Source organism: Scyliorhinus canicula, chromosome 6 (assembly GCF_902713615.1).
Source record: "Scyliorhinus canicula chromosome 6, sScyCan1.1, whole genome shotgun sequence".
Classification (NCBI taxonomy): Eukaryota; Metazoa; Chordata; class Chondrichthyes; order Carcharhiniformes; family Scyliorhinidae; genus Scyliorhinus; species Scyliorhinus canicula.
In genome coordinates this window covers 182921177-182939561 of record NC_052151.1, presented here as the reverse complement: position 1 = coordinate 182939561, position 18385 = coordinate 182921177, and the positions used below count along the sequence as shown (strand labels likewise).

Sequence of the window (18385 nt, the reverse complement as noted above, 5' to 3'; positions counted from 1 at the left end):
AAAATAAGGATGGTTAAGAGGCCAGAATTGGCGATGTGTCAATGGTTGTAGTGTAAGGTTTAGAGTTGAGGTATAAAGCCTTTCTGGTTAAAAGAAAAACCTCCAAGATCCAGATTTTTAATTTCTCACATTAGGGTCCTCAGTTGTGCATGACCTACAAGATACAATTAACTAGTATTTATGAATCAAGTAGAACTTATTAAGATTTTACATAAGGGGCAGCGTGGTGGCAAACTGGTTAGCACTGTTACCTCACAGGGACCTGGGTTCAATTCTGACTTTGGGTGACTGTGTGGAGTTTTCACGTTCTCCTTGTGTCTGTGTGGGTTTCCTAAAGCGGCTCTGGTTTCCTCCCACAGTCCAAAGATGCACAGGTTAGAGTGGATTGGCCATGCTAAATTGCCTCTTTGTGTCCAAAGGTGCGCAGGTTAGGTGGGCTTACGGGGATAGGGCAGGGTAGTGGGCCTAGGCAAGGTGCACTTTCATACTGTTGGTGCAGACTCAATGGGCCAAACGGTGTCATTCTGCACTGTAGGAATTCTATGGTTCTATATGCTTAACAAGAAGCAGTGAAGACCTAAGTTTCTCATCTCTGAAAGTCCGAGAAACTCTTGGTTTGTCTTTGTGATGATGCTGAACTATGTCCAGAATAGTCATATCCCAGAAACCATGGTTTCACTATGCAAACAAAGACACTAATTCTCCAACATTTATTCCTCAGTCTCTCATTCCTCCCTCCTTTTTGGGAGATGTTCCAAATTCATCCCTTCTCATGGAATAGAATCCCTACAGTGCAGAAGGAGGTCATTCAGCCCATCGTGTGCACCAACCCTCCGAAAGAGCACCCTACCATGGCCCACTCCCCCGCCCTAACCTTTGGAAACTAAGGGGCAATTTAGCATGACCAATGCACCTAATCTGCACATCTTTGGACTATGGGAGGAAACCGGCGCACCCAGTGGTTTTCCCTTAGCCCGGCACATTGTTTGCATTCAAATAATCATCCAATGCCCTCTTGAATACCTTGATTGTATCTGCCTCCATCTCACTTCAGAGCATTTCCAAACCCGATCCATTCACTTTGAGAGAAAAAAACTCACATAAATTATGACCGTGTCCCAGTCGTCAAAGGGCCACACACCAGGAACTCTGCTCAGCAGTAATCCAGTGCAGCCAAGCCAGTAAGTAGCAAAGGCGGTGTGAAAAAAATCCCTGGTACACTCAGCAACTGTGCAGTGAGCAGACAGGTGGTTGAAGGCTACACCTGAAACTCCCAACAGGAGGCAATAAACTTAATCCCATTCCAGGAAAAGAAGGGAGGTGTCATGTGGTGAAGTATTTAACAAGCATGTTGCTGAACCTGTAAGGTCACCTCTCAGCTAAAGGGAAGATAAAGGTTTTCACATCACCAATCACATCAATGTTATTTACGTCAGACAGCTCCAATAATAATAATAATCTTCATTAGTGTCACAAGTAGGCTTACATTAACACTGCAATGAAGTTACTGTGAAAATCCCCTAGTCGCCACATTCCAGCGCCTGTTGAGGTACACGCAGGGAGAATTCAGAGTGTCCAAATTACTTAACAGCATGTCTTTCGGGACTTGTGGGAGGAAACCGGAGCACCCGGAGTAAACCCACGCAGACACAGGGAGAACGTGCAGACTCCGCACAGACAGTGACCCAAGCAATCAATCCTGGGACCCTGCGCTGTAAAGTGACAGTGCTAACCACTGTGCTACCTTGCCGCCCGCAAAGTTTTATGCAAGTTTCTGTAACGGCATTAATTAACTTTTACATTTAGATATATAAATGTGCAATGAATTTACAGTATTATAATTTAGATGGGCAGGTTCATAATTACCAATCCTATTGAAAAGCGGTCCTTCAAACAAAAAAGTTCAATAATAACTGGTGTAAGGTATCGAGGTTTGCTACCAATACAGAGTTAAATGGGAAACTAAGCTGTGGTGAAGACACCAAAGAGGCTGCAAAAGGATTTAGACATGGTAAGTGAATGGGCAATAATGTGGCAGATGGAATATAATGTGGTGAAATGTGAAGCTAGCCACTTTGACAGGAGAAATAGAAAAGCAAATGGTATATAAGCCTTTATGATAAACCAGTTAGAGGATAAGAGCAAAGAAGTCCAGCAGGATCTTGGTGAGGTACCTGGAGTATGGTGTATAGTTTTGTTTTCCTTACCTATGGATATATATTTGCCTCCCGAGGGAGTGCAGCGAAGGTTCATAAGACTGATTTCAGGGATGAGAAGATTGTTGTACGTGGCCATTTGGGACCAAACTGAGGAGACATTTCTTCACTCAAAGGTTGTGAACCTTTGCAATTCTCTAACCCAAAGACCTGAGGATGCTCAGTTGTTGCGTATATCCCAGATCACAACTACTCGCTATGTTAAAATGAACGTTTTCTCATGTTGTTTCTGTCAATTATGAATTTACCTTAAATCTGTGCTCCCTGGTTACGAACCCAGTAGAAAAAGTGTTGCTTTATTTACTCATCAAAATAATGATTCAATCAAGGGATGAGAATGTTGCTGACAAATCCAGCATTAGTTCCTCATCACTAATTGCCTTTGAGAAGCTGGCAGCGAACTGTCTCCTTCAACTGATGTAGTCCATTTGATGTAGGTGCACCTACAGTGCTATATGGAAGAGAGTTCCAGGATTTTGACCCAGTGAGTGAACACCAAAATAGGGCAGCATTTTACATACCCCTCCAGCGGGTGTGTAACTGGGCAGGGGGTGTAAAATTCCTCGGATGGCCTTCGCATTGGACTCCCACCCACCCCGACATCACAACAATTTTATGGTGGAATTACCGAGGCCAAGGTACTCCCTCTGTGTCAAGTAGATCCTTTCTCAGATGTAGTAGGTCAAAAGGTTACTGGCAGAATCAAATAGGGATCGGTTCTGAGTTCATTGATATAGTTCATAATGTAGTAGAAGTATCCGTTTATGACCAAGTATTGTTTATAATGGTTATTAACAAGCTTCTTTGAGATGTCTAAGCTAGCAAACAGGAGGTTTCCACTGGCTTGTGCTGTGCATACAATCTGGCACTGTAGTATCTTCTGGCTGTGTTCAGAGCCTCTAGAAAGCTGTTGGAATGTCTCCAGAATATTGAGAGCATGGTACAGACTTTGATATCATCTTTTGTTTCAAAGTTAGACTGTATCCATTGGTCTATTTATGTATATTGCCAATCAAGCTGTGAAAATCTGTGCAATCTCAGTGAATGCTCCTGGAATTGAATCCATCAGGCATCTTTACACCATGAAAGATTTTGTCTAACCTGGCCAAGAGCTAAATTACCTGCTAAAGTATGTTTTACATGTTTTACATAAGTATGAACATATGAAAAATGAGACAGGAAACTGATTCCTCCAGCCAGTCCCATACAGTTGCAATGCTTGATGCATTGCAAATAGAGAAGGCTGAGGAGTGACTTGACGGGGATCTTTAAGATTATGAAAGGATTTGTCAGAGTAGATCATACAGAAGGTGTTCACACGTGTGGGGGAAACCAATTTGGAGGCTGTAAATATGAATATAGTCACTAATAAATCCAGTAGGAAATTTAGGAGAAACACTTTTGCACAGAGTGGTTAGAAAGCAGAATTTGCATTTTAGCTGAGATGACTAACACATATATTTTAGTAGAACTTGGATAAACACATGGGGGGAGAAATTAATAGAAGTTACATGGATAGGATTAGACAAAGTTGGATGGAAGGATTGTAGATCAGTGTTAATTAATAGGATCTTGATGCTCACCAAACTTGTGCCTATCAGCCCACCATATTCACCGCATTATACAAATTATTTTCTTCTTTGACAGTCCCTCAGCGTCGAGGGTGACTTGCATCTGCTCTGGGGAGGTAGGTTCTGCGGTGACTGAACAGTCTGATCCTGATCCGCCGACTCAGTGACAGGTTTGGCAAGTGGTGTTTGATGAGGTGGGTGGGACGCTCTGGAATCTGCACTCTCTTTCCACTGCATAGGCTTGGCCTCTGCGTGCCCCACCCTACGGCGCTTAAGGTGATTGGCGCCTTCGCGAATGCTTTTTCTCCAGCTTGTGCGTTCTAAGGCAAGCGATTCCCACGTGTCGGTGGGGATGTTACATTTAATAATAATCTTTATTAGTGTCACAATTAGGCTTACATTATCACTGCAATGAAGTTACTGTGAAAATCCCCTAGTCACCACACTCCAGCGCCTGTTCGGATACACGGAGGGAGAATTCAAAATGTTCAGTTCACCAAACATTTACGTCCTTCCGGACTTGTGGGAGGAAACCCACAAACACGGGGAGAATGTGCAGACTCCACACAGGCAGTGACCTAAACCGAGAATCAAACCAGCATCCCTGGCTTTCAGGATGTTGTGGTAACGTTTCCTCTGCCCTCCTAGTTATTGCTCGCTATTGCGGAGCTCACTGTATAAGGTACATTTATATAAAAATCCTGAGCTGAGCATATATTTGTTTTGGGAGTCTTGTGTCGGGCATGTGGACAAAATGGCCCGCTCATCCCAGCTGGCTGAACGTGACCAGTGCCTTGAGACTGGGGATATTGGCCTGGGAGAGGATGCTCACGTTGGTACGCCTATTTTGTGGAGGCAGTGTTGGTGATATCTCTCCAAGGATTTGAGGTGTTTGCCGTACAGTGTACATGGTCACAATTAAGGAATTTCTGAGATCATCCGGCATGCTCTCTTCCTTCCAGCCAAGGATGATGAGGGTGTGGATTCTTGTCCGCTGCATTTTAGTACTTCTGTGGGGATTCCAGCTGCGCCTTCTTGTTCTTCAGCTGTTGGATGGCTTTTTCGAACTCTCAGCAAGCTGGGTTTGGGCTGAAATGGTGGCAGGTGGCATGGTGCATACAGGAGAGAGTGACCATGACTGCTCTGTAGGCCAGGGGCTTGGTGCTGGGTTTGAGGTCTCGCTCTTCGAATACTCTGTCCCTCAGGCATCTGAAGACTGCACTGGCGCATTGCAGTTGATGTTGGATTTTGTCGTCAATGTCTGCTTGCACCGAGAGGAGGCTCCTGAGGTATGGGAAATTATCCACATTGTCCAAGGGCTCACTGTGGATCTTGATGGTGGAGGAGGGGGGAAGATCATGTCCATTGAGCCTCTTGCTGCACAGAAGCTCGGGGAGGAGCTGTTCAGCCACTGGGAGGGGAAGTTGAGGAGGATTCTAGTGATCATCTTTCCCGTGGCAGAGAGTAGGGAAATCCCTCTGTAATTTCCACATGTCTCCTTTCTTGAAGGTGGTCACAATTAAGGATTTCTGAGATCATCCGGCATGCTCTCTGCCTTCCAGACAAGGATGATGAGGTTGTGGATTCTTGTCAAGAGTGCATTTTAGTACTTCTGCGGGGATTCCACCTGCGCCTTGTTCAGCTATTGGATGGCTTTTTCGAACTCTCAGCAAGCTGGGGTTGGGTTGAAATGGTGGCAGGTAACATGTTGCGAGAGGGTGTCGTGGACGCTTGTATCGAAGGCTGTGTCTTGGTTGAGGAGCTCTCTAAGTGCTCTTTCCAGAGGCATTGACTGCCTGTCTTTGCTGAGTGCCTCTCTGTTTTTGGCTGTCAGTGGGTTAGTCCCTGGGGTGCTTGGACCTTAGATGGTTTTGATTGTGCTGAAGAACCCACGCACATTGTGGTTGTCAGCAGGTTGCTGAGTCTCCTGCGCTCTTTCCACCCAACTTTAGGTCGTGGGCTGTTTGTTGCACCTTGACCTTCACTTTCCTCTCACTTGAATTTTGGCGGAGCTGCCAGTCAGGAATGCCTGGCACTGGCGGTCAAGGAGATCCTGGATCTCCTGATCATTGTCACCGAGCCAGTCTTGGTCGAGAGTCCGAGTGTCTCCTCACAGATGCTGACTATGTTGGCTTTTAAGGTGGACCAGGATACCAGGCATTGTGGGCATTCTCTTACCAATTTTACAGATGCACCATAGAAATAATCCTATCTTCTGCATCACAGCCTGGTATGGCAACTGCTCGGCCGAAGACCGCAAGAAACTTTAGAGAGTCGTGAACACAACCCAGTCCATCACACGAACCTGCCTCCCATCCATTGACTCCATCTACACCTCCCGCTGCCTGGGGAAAGTGGGCAGCATAATCAAAGACCCCTCCCACCCAGCTTACTCACTCTTCCAATTTCTTCCTTCGGGCAGGATACAGAAGTCTGAGAACACGCACAGATTCAAAAACAGCTTCTTCCCGGTTGTTATCAGACTCCTAAATGACCCTCTTATGGACTGACTTCATTAACACTACACCCCTGTATACTTCACCCGATGCCGGTGTTATGTAGTTACATTGTGTACCTTGTGTTGCCCTATTATGTTTTTTCTTTTTCTTTCATGTACTTAATGATCTGTTGAGCTGCTCGCAGAAACCTCGGTACACGTGACAATAAACCAATCCAAATCCATTCTACGGCTCTGGCTTGTTTGTTGTCGCCAGGTTAGCTATGAGGCGCTAGCTGAGTAGCTCTTTCTTCTCAGGGTCTTTGAGTGCATCAACATTTAATCTCCTGCGGACGGCAGAGTTTCTTCTACAGCTTGGGGCCAGGGTGATGGAGATAGTGGTGCAGATAAGTCGGTGATCAGTTGTCAATTCCGGCCATGGTGCAGGTGATGCAGACGTCTTTGTGGTCCCTTGCCCGGACAATTTAAATCTATTAGGTGCCAGTGCTTGGAGAGGGGCTGTTGCCATGAGGTTTTCTGCTTGTCCCTCTGGCGGAACAGGGTATTTTTGATGAACAGGGCAAGTTCTAAACATTTTGCCAGGAGGAGGACTCCGTTGGCGTCTGTTTTCCCCATGCCTTCCCTACCAAACACGCCTTTCTAAAGGCTTGTACCATTCCCAACTTGAAGTCACCAAGGAGAATCAGCTTGTCTCCCTTTGGGATGTGGGACAGTGATTGGTCGAGGTTGGAGCAGAATACCACTTTTGTCTCGTCAGCTGCATATAAGTTTGGGGCGTAGGTACTGACGGCTGTGATGTGCTGTTTCTGGGCCAGGGTGAGCCGTAGGGTCAGTAGTCATTTGCTCACCCCGTAGGGGGAATTCATTGAGACGTGCAACCAACTCTTTTTTTTTATGTAGCCGACTCCAAAGAGATGGCATTCTTCATCTGGTTTACCTTTCCAGAAGAAGGTACATTCGTCACCTTGTTCTACGGCTAGTTGTGTCTTGCTCAAGGCAGCGATGTCAATGTTGTCAGAGTTCCCGGCTATGGTGGCGGCGCGGCATTGCTGTTGGGGTTGTCCATGAGGGTCCTAACGTTCCAAGTCCCAAAATCTATTTGGGTGGTGAGGTTGTGGTGGAAGATGCCTGTGCGTAGATTCTTTTAACGTGGGATGGTCTTTGCACACCAACCACCACACGCTCCCTGCGGAGGGAGGTCTTGGCCCAGTGGCAGGGAAATCCGGGATGACTGGAGACCAGGCTTTACTGTAGGACGGGAACTAACGCAGACTCATCATTTTCCGCTCACCTGCCTGACTATCAGTATGTCACATTTAAAACATGACGATACAAATTATATCCAATATTTATAAAATAAATGCACAATCTTTTGAAAACAGGTTTGAGGCTTGAAACAGTCAGAAATCAAGACTGATACACTCACTGCTAGAGCCAGGAAAAAAACTTCAAAAGGCTTTTGCTGTACAACTGTTCTGCAAAGTGAGCCTGCTCATACACTCTCAGAGGGTGGTGACAATCTGTTAACTAAAGTGTTCTCTTTCTGACAGTGTTTTCCAGTTTATTTCAAAACAACAAATTTCTTCAAGAGTACACTGTCTCTATATGATCAGAATTGCTATATTAAGAGACTCGAGACGGGAAAAGACTTGACAAATCTCTGGCTTCTGCACTCTGACTCTTGCTTTGTTTATACTCCTGCCATTTTTGAACAAAGTAACAAGTAATTTAATAGACCTTTGGTCCTCCTGTAATTTCTCCTTTTATTCCAGCCACGCCCTATTCCCTTCAATTGATTGTTTCGACTGATCTATTAAGATAAAGCTGCACACATCCGAATGTTGCTGCACTTCTCCAGCTTGCCAACATTGTACAAGGACCTTTAAAGATTCCATGGCACTATTTGAAGACGAGCACTACAATTCTCTTAGTCCCCTGCCCCAGTATTTATCCTTCAACTAATACCTTTAATTTTGTTTGTTAGGGGCAGCATGGTGGCACAGTAGTTAGCAATGCTACATACGGCACCGAGGACCTGGGTTCGAATCCCGACCCTGGGTCACTGTCCGTGTGGAGTTTGCACATTCTCCCCGTGTTTGCGTGGGTTTCACCCCCACAACCCAAAGATGTGCAGGGTAGGTGGATTGCCCCTTTAATTGGAAAAAATAATTGGGTACTCTAAATTTATTTTTTAAAATGTTGTTTGTGGGAGCTTGCTGTACAAAAATTGACTGCCATATTTCCTACATTACAACAGTGACTGCACTTCAAAAATACTTGATTGGCAGTTTGGAACTTCCTGAGATGTCCTCTCAAAACGCAAATGTTTTCTTTCTTATTCAATGGTTATGAAGCACTTTGTGACAATATGAGGGCATGGAAAGGTACTATAAAAATGAAAATTATTTATTTTCTTCATAAGCATATCAGTCTCTGCTTGCCACAAACATCCATCAAAAAATTCAGATACGATTAATCGTCAGATAGAGTCATAGAGGTTTACAGCATGAAGACACGCCCTTCGGCCCAACTTGTCCATGCCACCCAGTTTTTACCACTAAGCTAGTCCCAATTGTCCGCATTTGGCCCATTTCCCTTTATACCCTGGGCTGGTTTAGCACAGTGGGCTAAACAGTTGGCTTGTTAAGCAGAACCGTGCAAAATAATGCCAGCAGCGCGGCTTCAATTCCCGTACCGGCCTCCCGGAACAGGCGCCGGAATGTGCCGACTAGGGGCTTTTCACAGTAACTTCACTGAAGCGTACTTGTGACAATAAGCTATTATTATTATTATTCTACCCAACTTTCCCATGTAACTGTCTAAAAGACAAAATTGTACCCAACTCTACTACTGCCTCTGGCAACTCATTCCAGACACTCACTACCCTCTGTGTGAAAACATTTCCCCTCTGGATCCTTTTGTATCTCTCCCCCCTCACCTTAAACCTATGCCCTCTAGGTTTAGACTCCCCTACCTTTGGGAAAAGATGTTGAGTGTAAAATTGTGGCCCAAGTCTTACTTTCTTTTGCCTATCCCTCTTTAGCTAGTCGCATACTCGGTGCTGCATATTTATAGGAGCTACATGGTAGCTCAGTGGGTAGCACTGTTGCCTCACAGCTCCAGTGTCCCAGGTTCAATTCCCGGCTTGGGTCACTATCTGTGCAGAGTCTGCAAGTTCTTCCCGTGTCTGCATGGGTTTCCTCTGGGTGCTCTGGTTTCCAACCACAAGTCCCCAAAGATGATTAAAAAAAAATAAATTTAGTGTACCCAATTCATTTTATCCAATTAAGGGGCAATTTAACGTAGCCAATCCACCTACCCTGCCCATCTTTGGGTTGTGGGGTGAAACCCATGCAGACACGGGGAGAATGTGCGAACTCCACATGGACAGTGACCCAGAGCCGGGATCGAACCTGGGACCTCGATGCCGTGAGACAGCAATGCTAACCACTGCACCACCACCACCACTGCTGCTACAAGTCCCCAAAGATGTACTGTTGGGTAATTTGAACATTCTCAATTCTCCCTCCATGTACCCGAACAGGTGCCATAGTGTGGCGGCTAGGGGCTTTTCACAGTAACTTCATTATAGTGATGATGTAAGCCTACTTGTGACAATAAAGATTATTATTATTCTGGACCATCATCTGCTTCTTCACCCTGTTCATTGTTTGCCACTTCTCCTGCAAAGTATGACATGGCTGTTGGAATAATGAGTTCATGGAAACAATAATCAACTGCAAAGTCAGCAGCAAGTCATGCTACGGAACCTTCATCCAGTTTCACATTGTAGTGCACTGGTTAGCACTGTTACTTCACTGGTCAAGAGTCCTGGGTTCAATTCTGGCCTTGGGTGACTGTTTGGAGTTTGCACTCTCTCCCTGTGTCTGCGTGGGTTTCCTGTTGATGCTCCGGCTTCCTCCCACAGTCCAAAGATGTGCAGGTTAGGTCGATTGGTGAATTGTCCCTTAGTATCCAAAAGGTTAGGTGGGATTAATGGGTTTCTGGGATAGGATGGAGGAGTGGATGAAGTTGGGTGCTCTTTCTGAGGGCCAGTGTGTGGTGAATGTAATATAAATGTATATATGTTAATTCACACGGTCTTTGTAAGCGCAGCAGCGCTATCCTACCACTAGGGGGAGTAGCACATGGAGCACTCAGGAACTTATACTGAGCTCCACCCTTGGCTCCGCCCATGACTCCTCCCCCTAGTGCAGCTGTATAAATACCCATGTCCAGAGTCAGCCTGGGTCACTATGAGTTCATTGACAGATCACAGGCTGGCTCTGAAGTAAGTCGATTAAAGCCTAGATTCACATCGGAAACACGTGTCTGGTGAATTGATGGTTCCATCACAGTGCAGACTCAATAGGCCGAATGGCCTCCTTCTGCACTGTAGGGATTCTATGGGCTTGCTCAACATCTCGCATGTGAGTTCAGGCTGGTTGCGTGTGCCCACTCCAAGAGTGTAAAATTCTGGCCCAAGACTTTACTTTCTTTTGCCTATCCCTCCAGCTAGCCACACACTCAGTGCTGCATTTTTATAGGGGTGGCATAGTGGTTAGCACTGCTGTCTCACAGCACCAGGGATCCAGGTTCAATTCAGACCTTGGGTCACTGTCTGTGTGGAGTTTGCACTTCCTCCCAGTGTGGGTTTCCTCCCACAGTCCAAAAATATACGTGTTAGGTGAATTGGCCATGATAAATTGCCCCTTAATGTCCAGGGATGTGTGGGATGGGTTCCGGAGATAGGGCTGGGTGGATGGGTGCTCTTTCGAAGGGTTGTTGCAGACTCGATGGGCCGAATGGCCTCCTGTACTGTGGGGATTCTATGATTTTCATTATTCTGCCTCATGCAAATAATACACCTGCTATTTAATCATCAGCTGCACTTCACCCAAGCACTCCAGCTCCTTCAGTTTCTTTTCCTGCTTCTTTGAGCTATTTCCTTTTTTCTCTCTACTTTTTGAGTTGCTGGTCAGTACTCGCGACCACTCCTCAGGCAGGGTCTTTGCTTGTCTCTGCCCCCACAGATGCTACCTGAGCTGCTGAGCATTTTCAGCAGCCGCGTTTTATTAATGAGGAGTCGTCCTGCTCTCTGATTGGACGGGGATTCATCCCGCCTCCGGTTGGCTGTTCCCCACACCTGGCACAGCGGAGCACGACGTTCTGATTGGCCCAGCCCGCGCACCCGCTTTCGGATTGGAGGACGGCTCGGCACCTGCCCCTCCGATTGGCGGGTAGCCGGACAATGAGGGGGTGGTGCCCGCGCATGCGTGGTCGGGGTGTGGGTGATGGCGGAGAGAGGGCGGGTGGATGAATTCTCCGGGCGGACGAGGCAGCAAGAAGAAGGCACCGGCCCGAGCTCCGCCCGACGGCAGCAGCAGCAGCAGCAGCGACAGACTCTCGCTCCACAAGCGGAACCTCTACTACTTCGCCTACCCGTTGGTGGCCGTCTTCAGCTTCCTGCGCTTCCTGGCCTTCCACCTCTGGCTCTTCTTCGCCTACGTCTGCCAGCGCCTGGCCGAGATGGCATCGCGCAAGACCGCCCCTTCCGTGGCCACGGCCGAGCCCGAGCAGGTCCGCCAGTCCCACAAGCTGGCCTTCGACTACATCTCCACCGCTCTCAAGATCGACGAGGACGACAAAGGTGAGCGGGGTTCCGCCGCACCAGAGCGGGCAGGGCAGGGCCGGGTCTGGGGAGGAGGGAGGCTTTTGTTGGGCGATTACAAGCGTTGTTGGGTCAGCGCCCTGCCCCTCTGAGCCAGGTGAGGGACTGACAGGACAATATTGTTTCGGGCCCAATGTGAATGCATTGTAGTTGGCATTGTAATATGGCTGCATTGTTTTATGTAGTATATTGGCATGTTGAATTTGTTTATTATGTAGTAAAAGCATTATTTTTCGTCATCACTTGCAGTGTAGTTGTGTTACTACATTCTCTAATGCAGGGTACGTATTACCATAAGTGCAAAATCAGGCCATTCGGCCCATCGAGTCATTTAATCATGGCTGATATGTTTCTCATCCCCATTCTCCAGTCTTCTCCCCATAACTCTGATTTGACCTCTGCAGCCTTCTTACAATGTTGCATTTCGGTCTGTTTGTTACCATCGGTAACACATTGTGGTGTGCCATTGAAGTGTGATGCAAGCCTTTGTTTTGAAGTTGCACTGTAATGCATGTCTACTGTATCATGTAATGTAATGTCTGCCTTACTGTGTCTTGTGGTGTTGCAGAGAATGCATGCCTTACTTTGTCATGCAGCGTCCCACTATAATATGGTGCATGCATTACTGTGTCATGTGGTGTTGCACTGTAATGTGCACATGTTGCCATGTTGTGGCATTACATTAGCTTAGGTTTTGCAGTCAGTAGTTTAGAAAATTACCCACAAAGACCGGTGATGGTAATTTCCTGTGTAACAACATGGTTTCATTCTGGGGCCAGCTGTAGGGGATCTCTGATGTCCAGGAATAGCAGGCTGAGCAAAAACCAGATTGAAGAATTCTGAAAGTAAAGCAAAGAGCAGTGATTATTTAAATAATTTTACAGCAAGGGAAATAAACATTGGCACATACATACAGGACTATGGTAGAAACTGAAATATAATAACCGTTTTAAAGTTATTTTAAAAATCTATGGATTTGTTATCATGGAATGCATGATGTCTAAGTTAGTTTGTCTGGGAGCAGAAGGTTGTTCAGGAATAACTAACACAAGATTCTATGATGTAACATTTTCAGTGGCTCAATGGCAAGAATAGTGCATGGTAAAGTGAAGTTCAATCAAGTCAATGATTTATGTGCTAATTGTGCCTGAGAAGGCTGTGCAGAAGCAGGATATTCCTGACAGTAGCTTCTGGATTTGTTTTGCTATGCATGTGCATGGCAGTGAATCCTGACAGTTTTGTGGTCATTTGAATTGCAAATCCAGGCATTACTATATTGTTGGGCTGCGATGTATATGCAGTATCTTGTTGCGGCGAGGCAACAAAATGTCATGCGTTTTACTATGTCACTGTGTATTATTTCCTCACTGCATAGCAGTGCAGAGCATGCATCTTTGGGTTGCATCGTAATGTATAAAGTGCATTATTGTTGCAGCATTGCATCATGATGTCAAAACATGTATTGCTGTGTCACTGCTTCATGTGCTGCATTCATGAACATGTTGGTGTCACTTCATAATATACATGCATTACTAAGTCTTGGTTTAGCACAGGTCTAAATTGCTGGCTTTGAAATCAGACCAAGGCAGGCCAGCAGCGTGGGTTCAACTCCTGTACCGGCCTCCCCGAACAGGTGCTGGAATGTGGCAACAAGGGGCTTTTCACAGTAACTTCGTTTGAAGCCTACTTGTGACAATAAGCGATTTTCATTCATTTCATTCATTGCAATGTATTCCGTGCTGTGTAGCTGCATCGCATTGTAGCACACCCATTGCTGTGCTTCTGTGGTACATTCTAATGTAGAGGTATGCATTGGTGTTTTGCTGCATTGATTTGAAATGTTAATGTGTTACTTTGCTGTATGCCATTTTAATTTGTTACTTTGTTTTGGTGTAGTGCATGCAACACTTTGTTACATTGTGGTACAAGTAACACTGTTGTAATGTAGGAATCTACGCCATGTGATGTTATGTAAGTGTGCTGTGATAAAACGATATAGACTTGCAGCTCTAGTGTACAAAATCTCATCAAATTAAACTCCATTCATCTCAGTGGCCCCTTTCTTCCAGTTTTCCATGTCACATCACAGAACAAAAGTGTTCAAACACCTGGCGCACACGCACATGCTTATTCTCTCAGTCTGTGGAGGACAATGAGTGTGAGGTGTTGAAACAAGTGTTTAATTTGCATGACCGGTTTATGTACACCAGAGATGCCTGCCTATCTTGTTTTGATACAGCTACTATTTAGTATTCTGGTGCAATTTGCATAGAACAGTGACTAAACTTTGAAATACAAAAAATGTGTCCTTAAGATGCACTTAAGCTGTTGAAAAAACTATTGCTGCTAATGTGTCAACTCAAGCTTAGTCTGAGAAGTGGATAGCACAGGCTACTGACTTCCTGTGCCTCAGCTTCGTGCCTTCTTTGTTGTCTCCCAGTGCAATGGTCTGTTTCCTAAATGGCTCCACCTAGTAAGTTGGACAAGACCTGATAAAAGCTGACAAAGTTGAGTTGAATTTTGTTTTGTGTGACAGCCCACCACACTATGCAACTTGACAAGCATTGCATTGTAATTATTGGACAGAACTTAATCCCTCAGTTAATGCCAGAAACAGATGACCTCATTTATCTAATTTCCCGCATTACAACAGTGACTATGCTTCAAAATACCTGATTGGCTTTAGAGCGATTTTGGGACATCCTGAGGTTGTGTAAGATGCTACAGTAATGGGAGTCCTTTCCTTTAACCATGTCTTGCCGTATTACATGACTGCTGTAATTGGGACATGGTGATGATAAGAGGAACTCATATTGTTCTCTACTTTTCCACCGGTACATTACCAGGATAATTACACCAGAACTTAGACAAAATCACAATCTACTTATTTTTTAAAATTAAAAGTACCCAATTATATTTTTCCCCAATTAAGAGGCAATTTAGCATGTGCAAACTCCACACGGACAGTGACCAGGGGCTGGGATTGAACCTAGGTCCTCGGTGCCATAAGGCTATAATTGAGTTATAAATATATTAAAATATTGCACTTCCTGTCAAGATTTTTTGTTATGAGTTCTTCCACATTTATTATGGAAGCCGCTTGAGTACATTTCTAATGTAATTGCATTTCCAACGGTATTTTCTATTATTCGTGTTGACGGAGGAATTTTAATGGACGGAGGAACAAGTTTAAGCATCCTATTGAGGTAACTGCAGATTCAATAGGATGCTGTTGGCTTTGAGAATATATAAATACAAAGAAAGATTTGGAATTCACTTTTTTTTTTGAAACACTGCAGGTTATGAAATGATGGAAGTTGAGAGGATGGGCAAAGTAGATAGCAGCAGATTATTTCCAGTAGTTGAGGGGTTTAAAGATTTAGAACCGACAAAAAGCGATCCTCATCACTGGGCTCTAGAATTGACTTAGTTTCTGTCTCAGTCTCAAAGTCAACATTCAATGTTAGATTGGATATGTAAATGTAGGGGCTGGTTTAGCACAGTGGGCTTAATCGCTGGCTTGTAGTACAGAACAATGCCAGCAGCGCGGGTTCAATTCCCGTCCCAGCCTCCCCAAACAGGCGCCGGAATGTGGCGACTAGGGACTTTTCACAGTAACTTCATTGAAGCCTACTTGTGACAATAAGTGATTATTATTATATGAAAGAATAGGGATGTGGAGGCATATGTGGATTATGGGTGTAGTTCTGTGATTAGAATTATTTGTTTTTGGAGGGTAACGCTGACAGGGAATAATGACCTGCTTCCCAGTTGGAATTATGGAAATAGAAGAGTCAGGTTATATTTAATGGACTGGTCGAGTTATCCCCTGCCATTTAATCCCACTTCAGTTTGGATTCAACCAACACCATACTGTTCCAGAATTCCCCAAAGCTTTTCACCTTCTTCTAACAAGGCATGGACAGAAGCATGATGGAATACTCTCCACTTGCCTGGATAAGTACAACTCTGAATTGTGACAGCATCCAGGACAAAGCAACCTGCATGATTGGCGCCCCATCCACCGCATTAACAATTCACTTCTTCCACCATCAGCCACACAATAGCTACTCTGTTCATTATCTACAAGATGAACTGCGGAAACTCACCAGTGCTCGTTTGACAGCCGCTTCCAAACTTACTTCCCTTCCGAGTTGGACACCATCCGAACTTAGAAATATATCCTTCCTTCACTGACGAGCATCCTCCCAAATTCTAGAATGTCCTCTTAATGTTGCTTTGTGAGTACATTTGCCACATGGATTGCATTCAAGAAGGCAATCTGCCACCACCTTCTGGAGGGTTAGCGATGGGAAATAAATGGTGGCGTTGCCAGTGACAGGCACACTCCTTGAACAAATTTTTATAAACAGAATCTGAAGATTGCATTTTGTCTTGACTCTGTGCACCTTCTGCTGAGGTTGACCAACATGTTGTCTAATGCATTGACGCTGACTCCCTTGGGACTTCATGTTCAGAACTGTAGTCAGAATACAAGCAGGAGCAGTTGAGGCTCAGCCTCCTTAAACTACACGATTTATATTGAAATTAGTTGAACCTAAAGGGGTTTTGTTTTAAACACATGACCCATATTGCAACATTATGAAATTGTGTGTGGGGAGCAGGAATATAGATTGGAATTTAAAAGAAAATCACATATACATATCTAATTTTTAAATGGTTTGAAGAGTATTGACCATGAACCCTATTTGTTTGTTCCATTCTCTCCCTTCTTTCCCCTTCTGTTCAGCGTTGTTTGCACCTCGACGTTTTACAATTGTTCAGCAGTTAATTATTGGGCATGTTTTTCCTTCTTCATAAACACGGAGTGTCACTGGCTGCACGCAACAGTCAGTGCTCCTATTAATTTATGTACATCTCAACCAGCAGGTATTAAGGGACCAATGCGTGTTTTGATGTGTGATGTATCCACCAGCATGGCAACAGTACTTTTCAAATATCCAGTCCCATAAAATTTGAATAGGAACCTGTAAACTGGAGCCAGACTGTGAGAATTGTATTTTGGATAGCATGTCCATTTGTGTGGAGTCTGTGATTGTGTTGATCTTTGTGTATTCTGGTCTCTTGCCTTTAGCAGCTACTGGGCATCAGTTGGGTAATGCATATACTCATGTGTCATTGGTGTGCAATGCCTCAATTTCTCCTGTTCCATCACTTTCACATCAAAAGTGACCCTGTTTTGCACACCTCTGAGTGCATGCTTTAGGCAACAAATCTGGGTTTGACTAGACAACGCAAATTACTGTACAAATAGATTACTTTTCACTGTTCAAATTAGACCAGGTATGAAAATGTCATATGTTCAATATCACACTTCCCTGAAATGCTGGTGACAGCTCTGGTTGGTAGAAAAGCAGCAGATTGCCATCAATCCCCAAAGATTTAAGACAAGTTAAACAATGCTGTTTTTGAGTTGTGTTAAGGCATTATGTTGTTTCAGTAATTTGTGGGTAATCCTGCTCCTCTGTTTGAACAGGACAGAAGGAAAAAGCTGTGGAGTGGTACAAGAAGGGGATTGCAGAACTAGAGCATGGGATTGCAATCCACATCTCTGGATCAGGTAAGACATGTGCATTAACAAATGCAATTCTGTTGCTGTAATAGATGAGGCTGCCGACTAAATGGAAGGCTTTGCTTTGTTCCACTTGGGCTCCTTGGGAGGAAGTCAAGAAGGACTCTTGACCAAGAGCAGGAAAGTAAGAATTGGAGAGGGAATAGAATGGCTGTCTGTGGGGAAGAGCTTGTCACAAGAAGTCAGTAACTACTTTAAAATTTGTCAAACAAAATTTCCTTTTGGGTAAAATAAGCCTCCATATGCCCTATTAAAGCACCCCTAATAATAGCTTTTAGCATTTTGTCTCCTAATGTTAGGATGACTGCTCTATAGTTCTCTGTTTTCTTTCTCCTCATTTCTTGGAACAGTGGGGCTTCATTTGCTACTTTCCAATCTGCAAAGGCGATTCTTAATTTAAGTTCTAGGGAATTCTGAAAGATAAAACTGATCTGTTATCTCTGACGCAGCCTTTTTACAACTCCTAGGATGGAGGCCATCAAGCCAGGGACCTTTAGTCAGCTTTTAGTCCCATTAATTTCTCCAGCATTATTTCTTTAAGAACAATACTTTAAAATTCTTCACTTTGTTTAGACCCTTGGCTCCCAGTAATTCTGGAATGTTTTGTGAACTTTTCACAATGAAGGCAAAAGCAAACTGTTTGTTTAATCATAGAATCCCTGCAGTGCAGAAGGAGGCCATTCGTCCCATCACACTTGCATCAACCCTCTGATAGAGCACCTCACCCAGACCCAATTCCCCACCATATCCCTGTAACCCCACCTAGGGACAATTTAGCATAGTATAGAAGCATAGAATTTACAATGCAGACGGAGGCCATTTAGCCCATCGAGTCTGCACTGGCCACTGGAAAGAGCACCCTATTTAAGACAATGC

At 44.7% G+C, this 18385-nt stretch overlaps 1 protein-coding gene across 2 annotated transcripts in view; it reads left to right on the top strand.

Moving 5' to 3' along the window:
* Window positions 1–11515: 11515 nt before the first annotated feature.
* Window positions 11516–18385, top strand: part of spast (spastin) — an 82369-nt gene continuing 75499 nt past the window's right edge. The window contains exons 1-2 of one of the 2 annotated variants that reach the window (XM_038800591.1): window positions 11516–11895; window positions 17414–17497. In XM_038800591.1, coding sequence (XP_038656519.1) covers window positions 11562–11895; window positions 17414–17497 — 418 coding nt within the window. In that variant the 5' untranslated portion in view covers window positions 11516–11561. The remainder of the gene's footprint in view (window positions 11896–17413; window positions 17498–18385) is intronic. The other variant, XM_038800592.1, reaches the window with a different exon arrangement.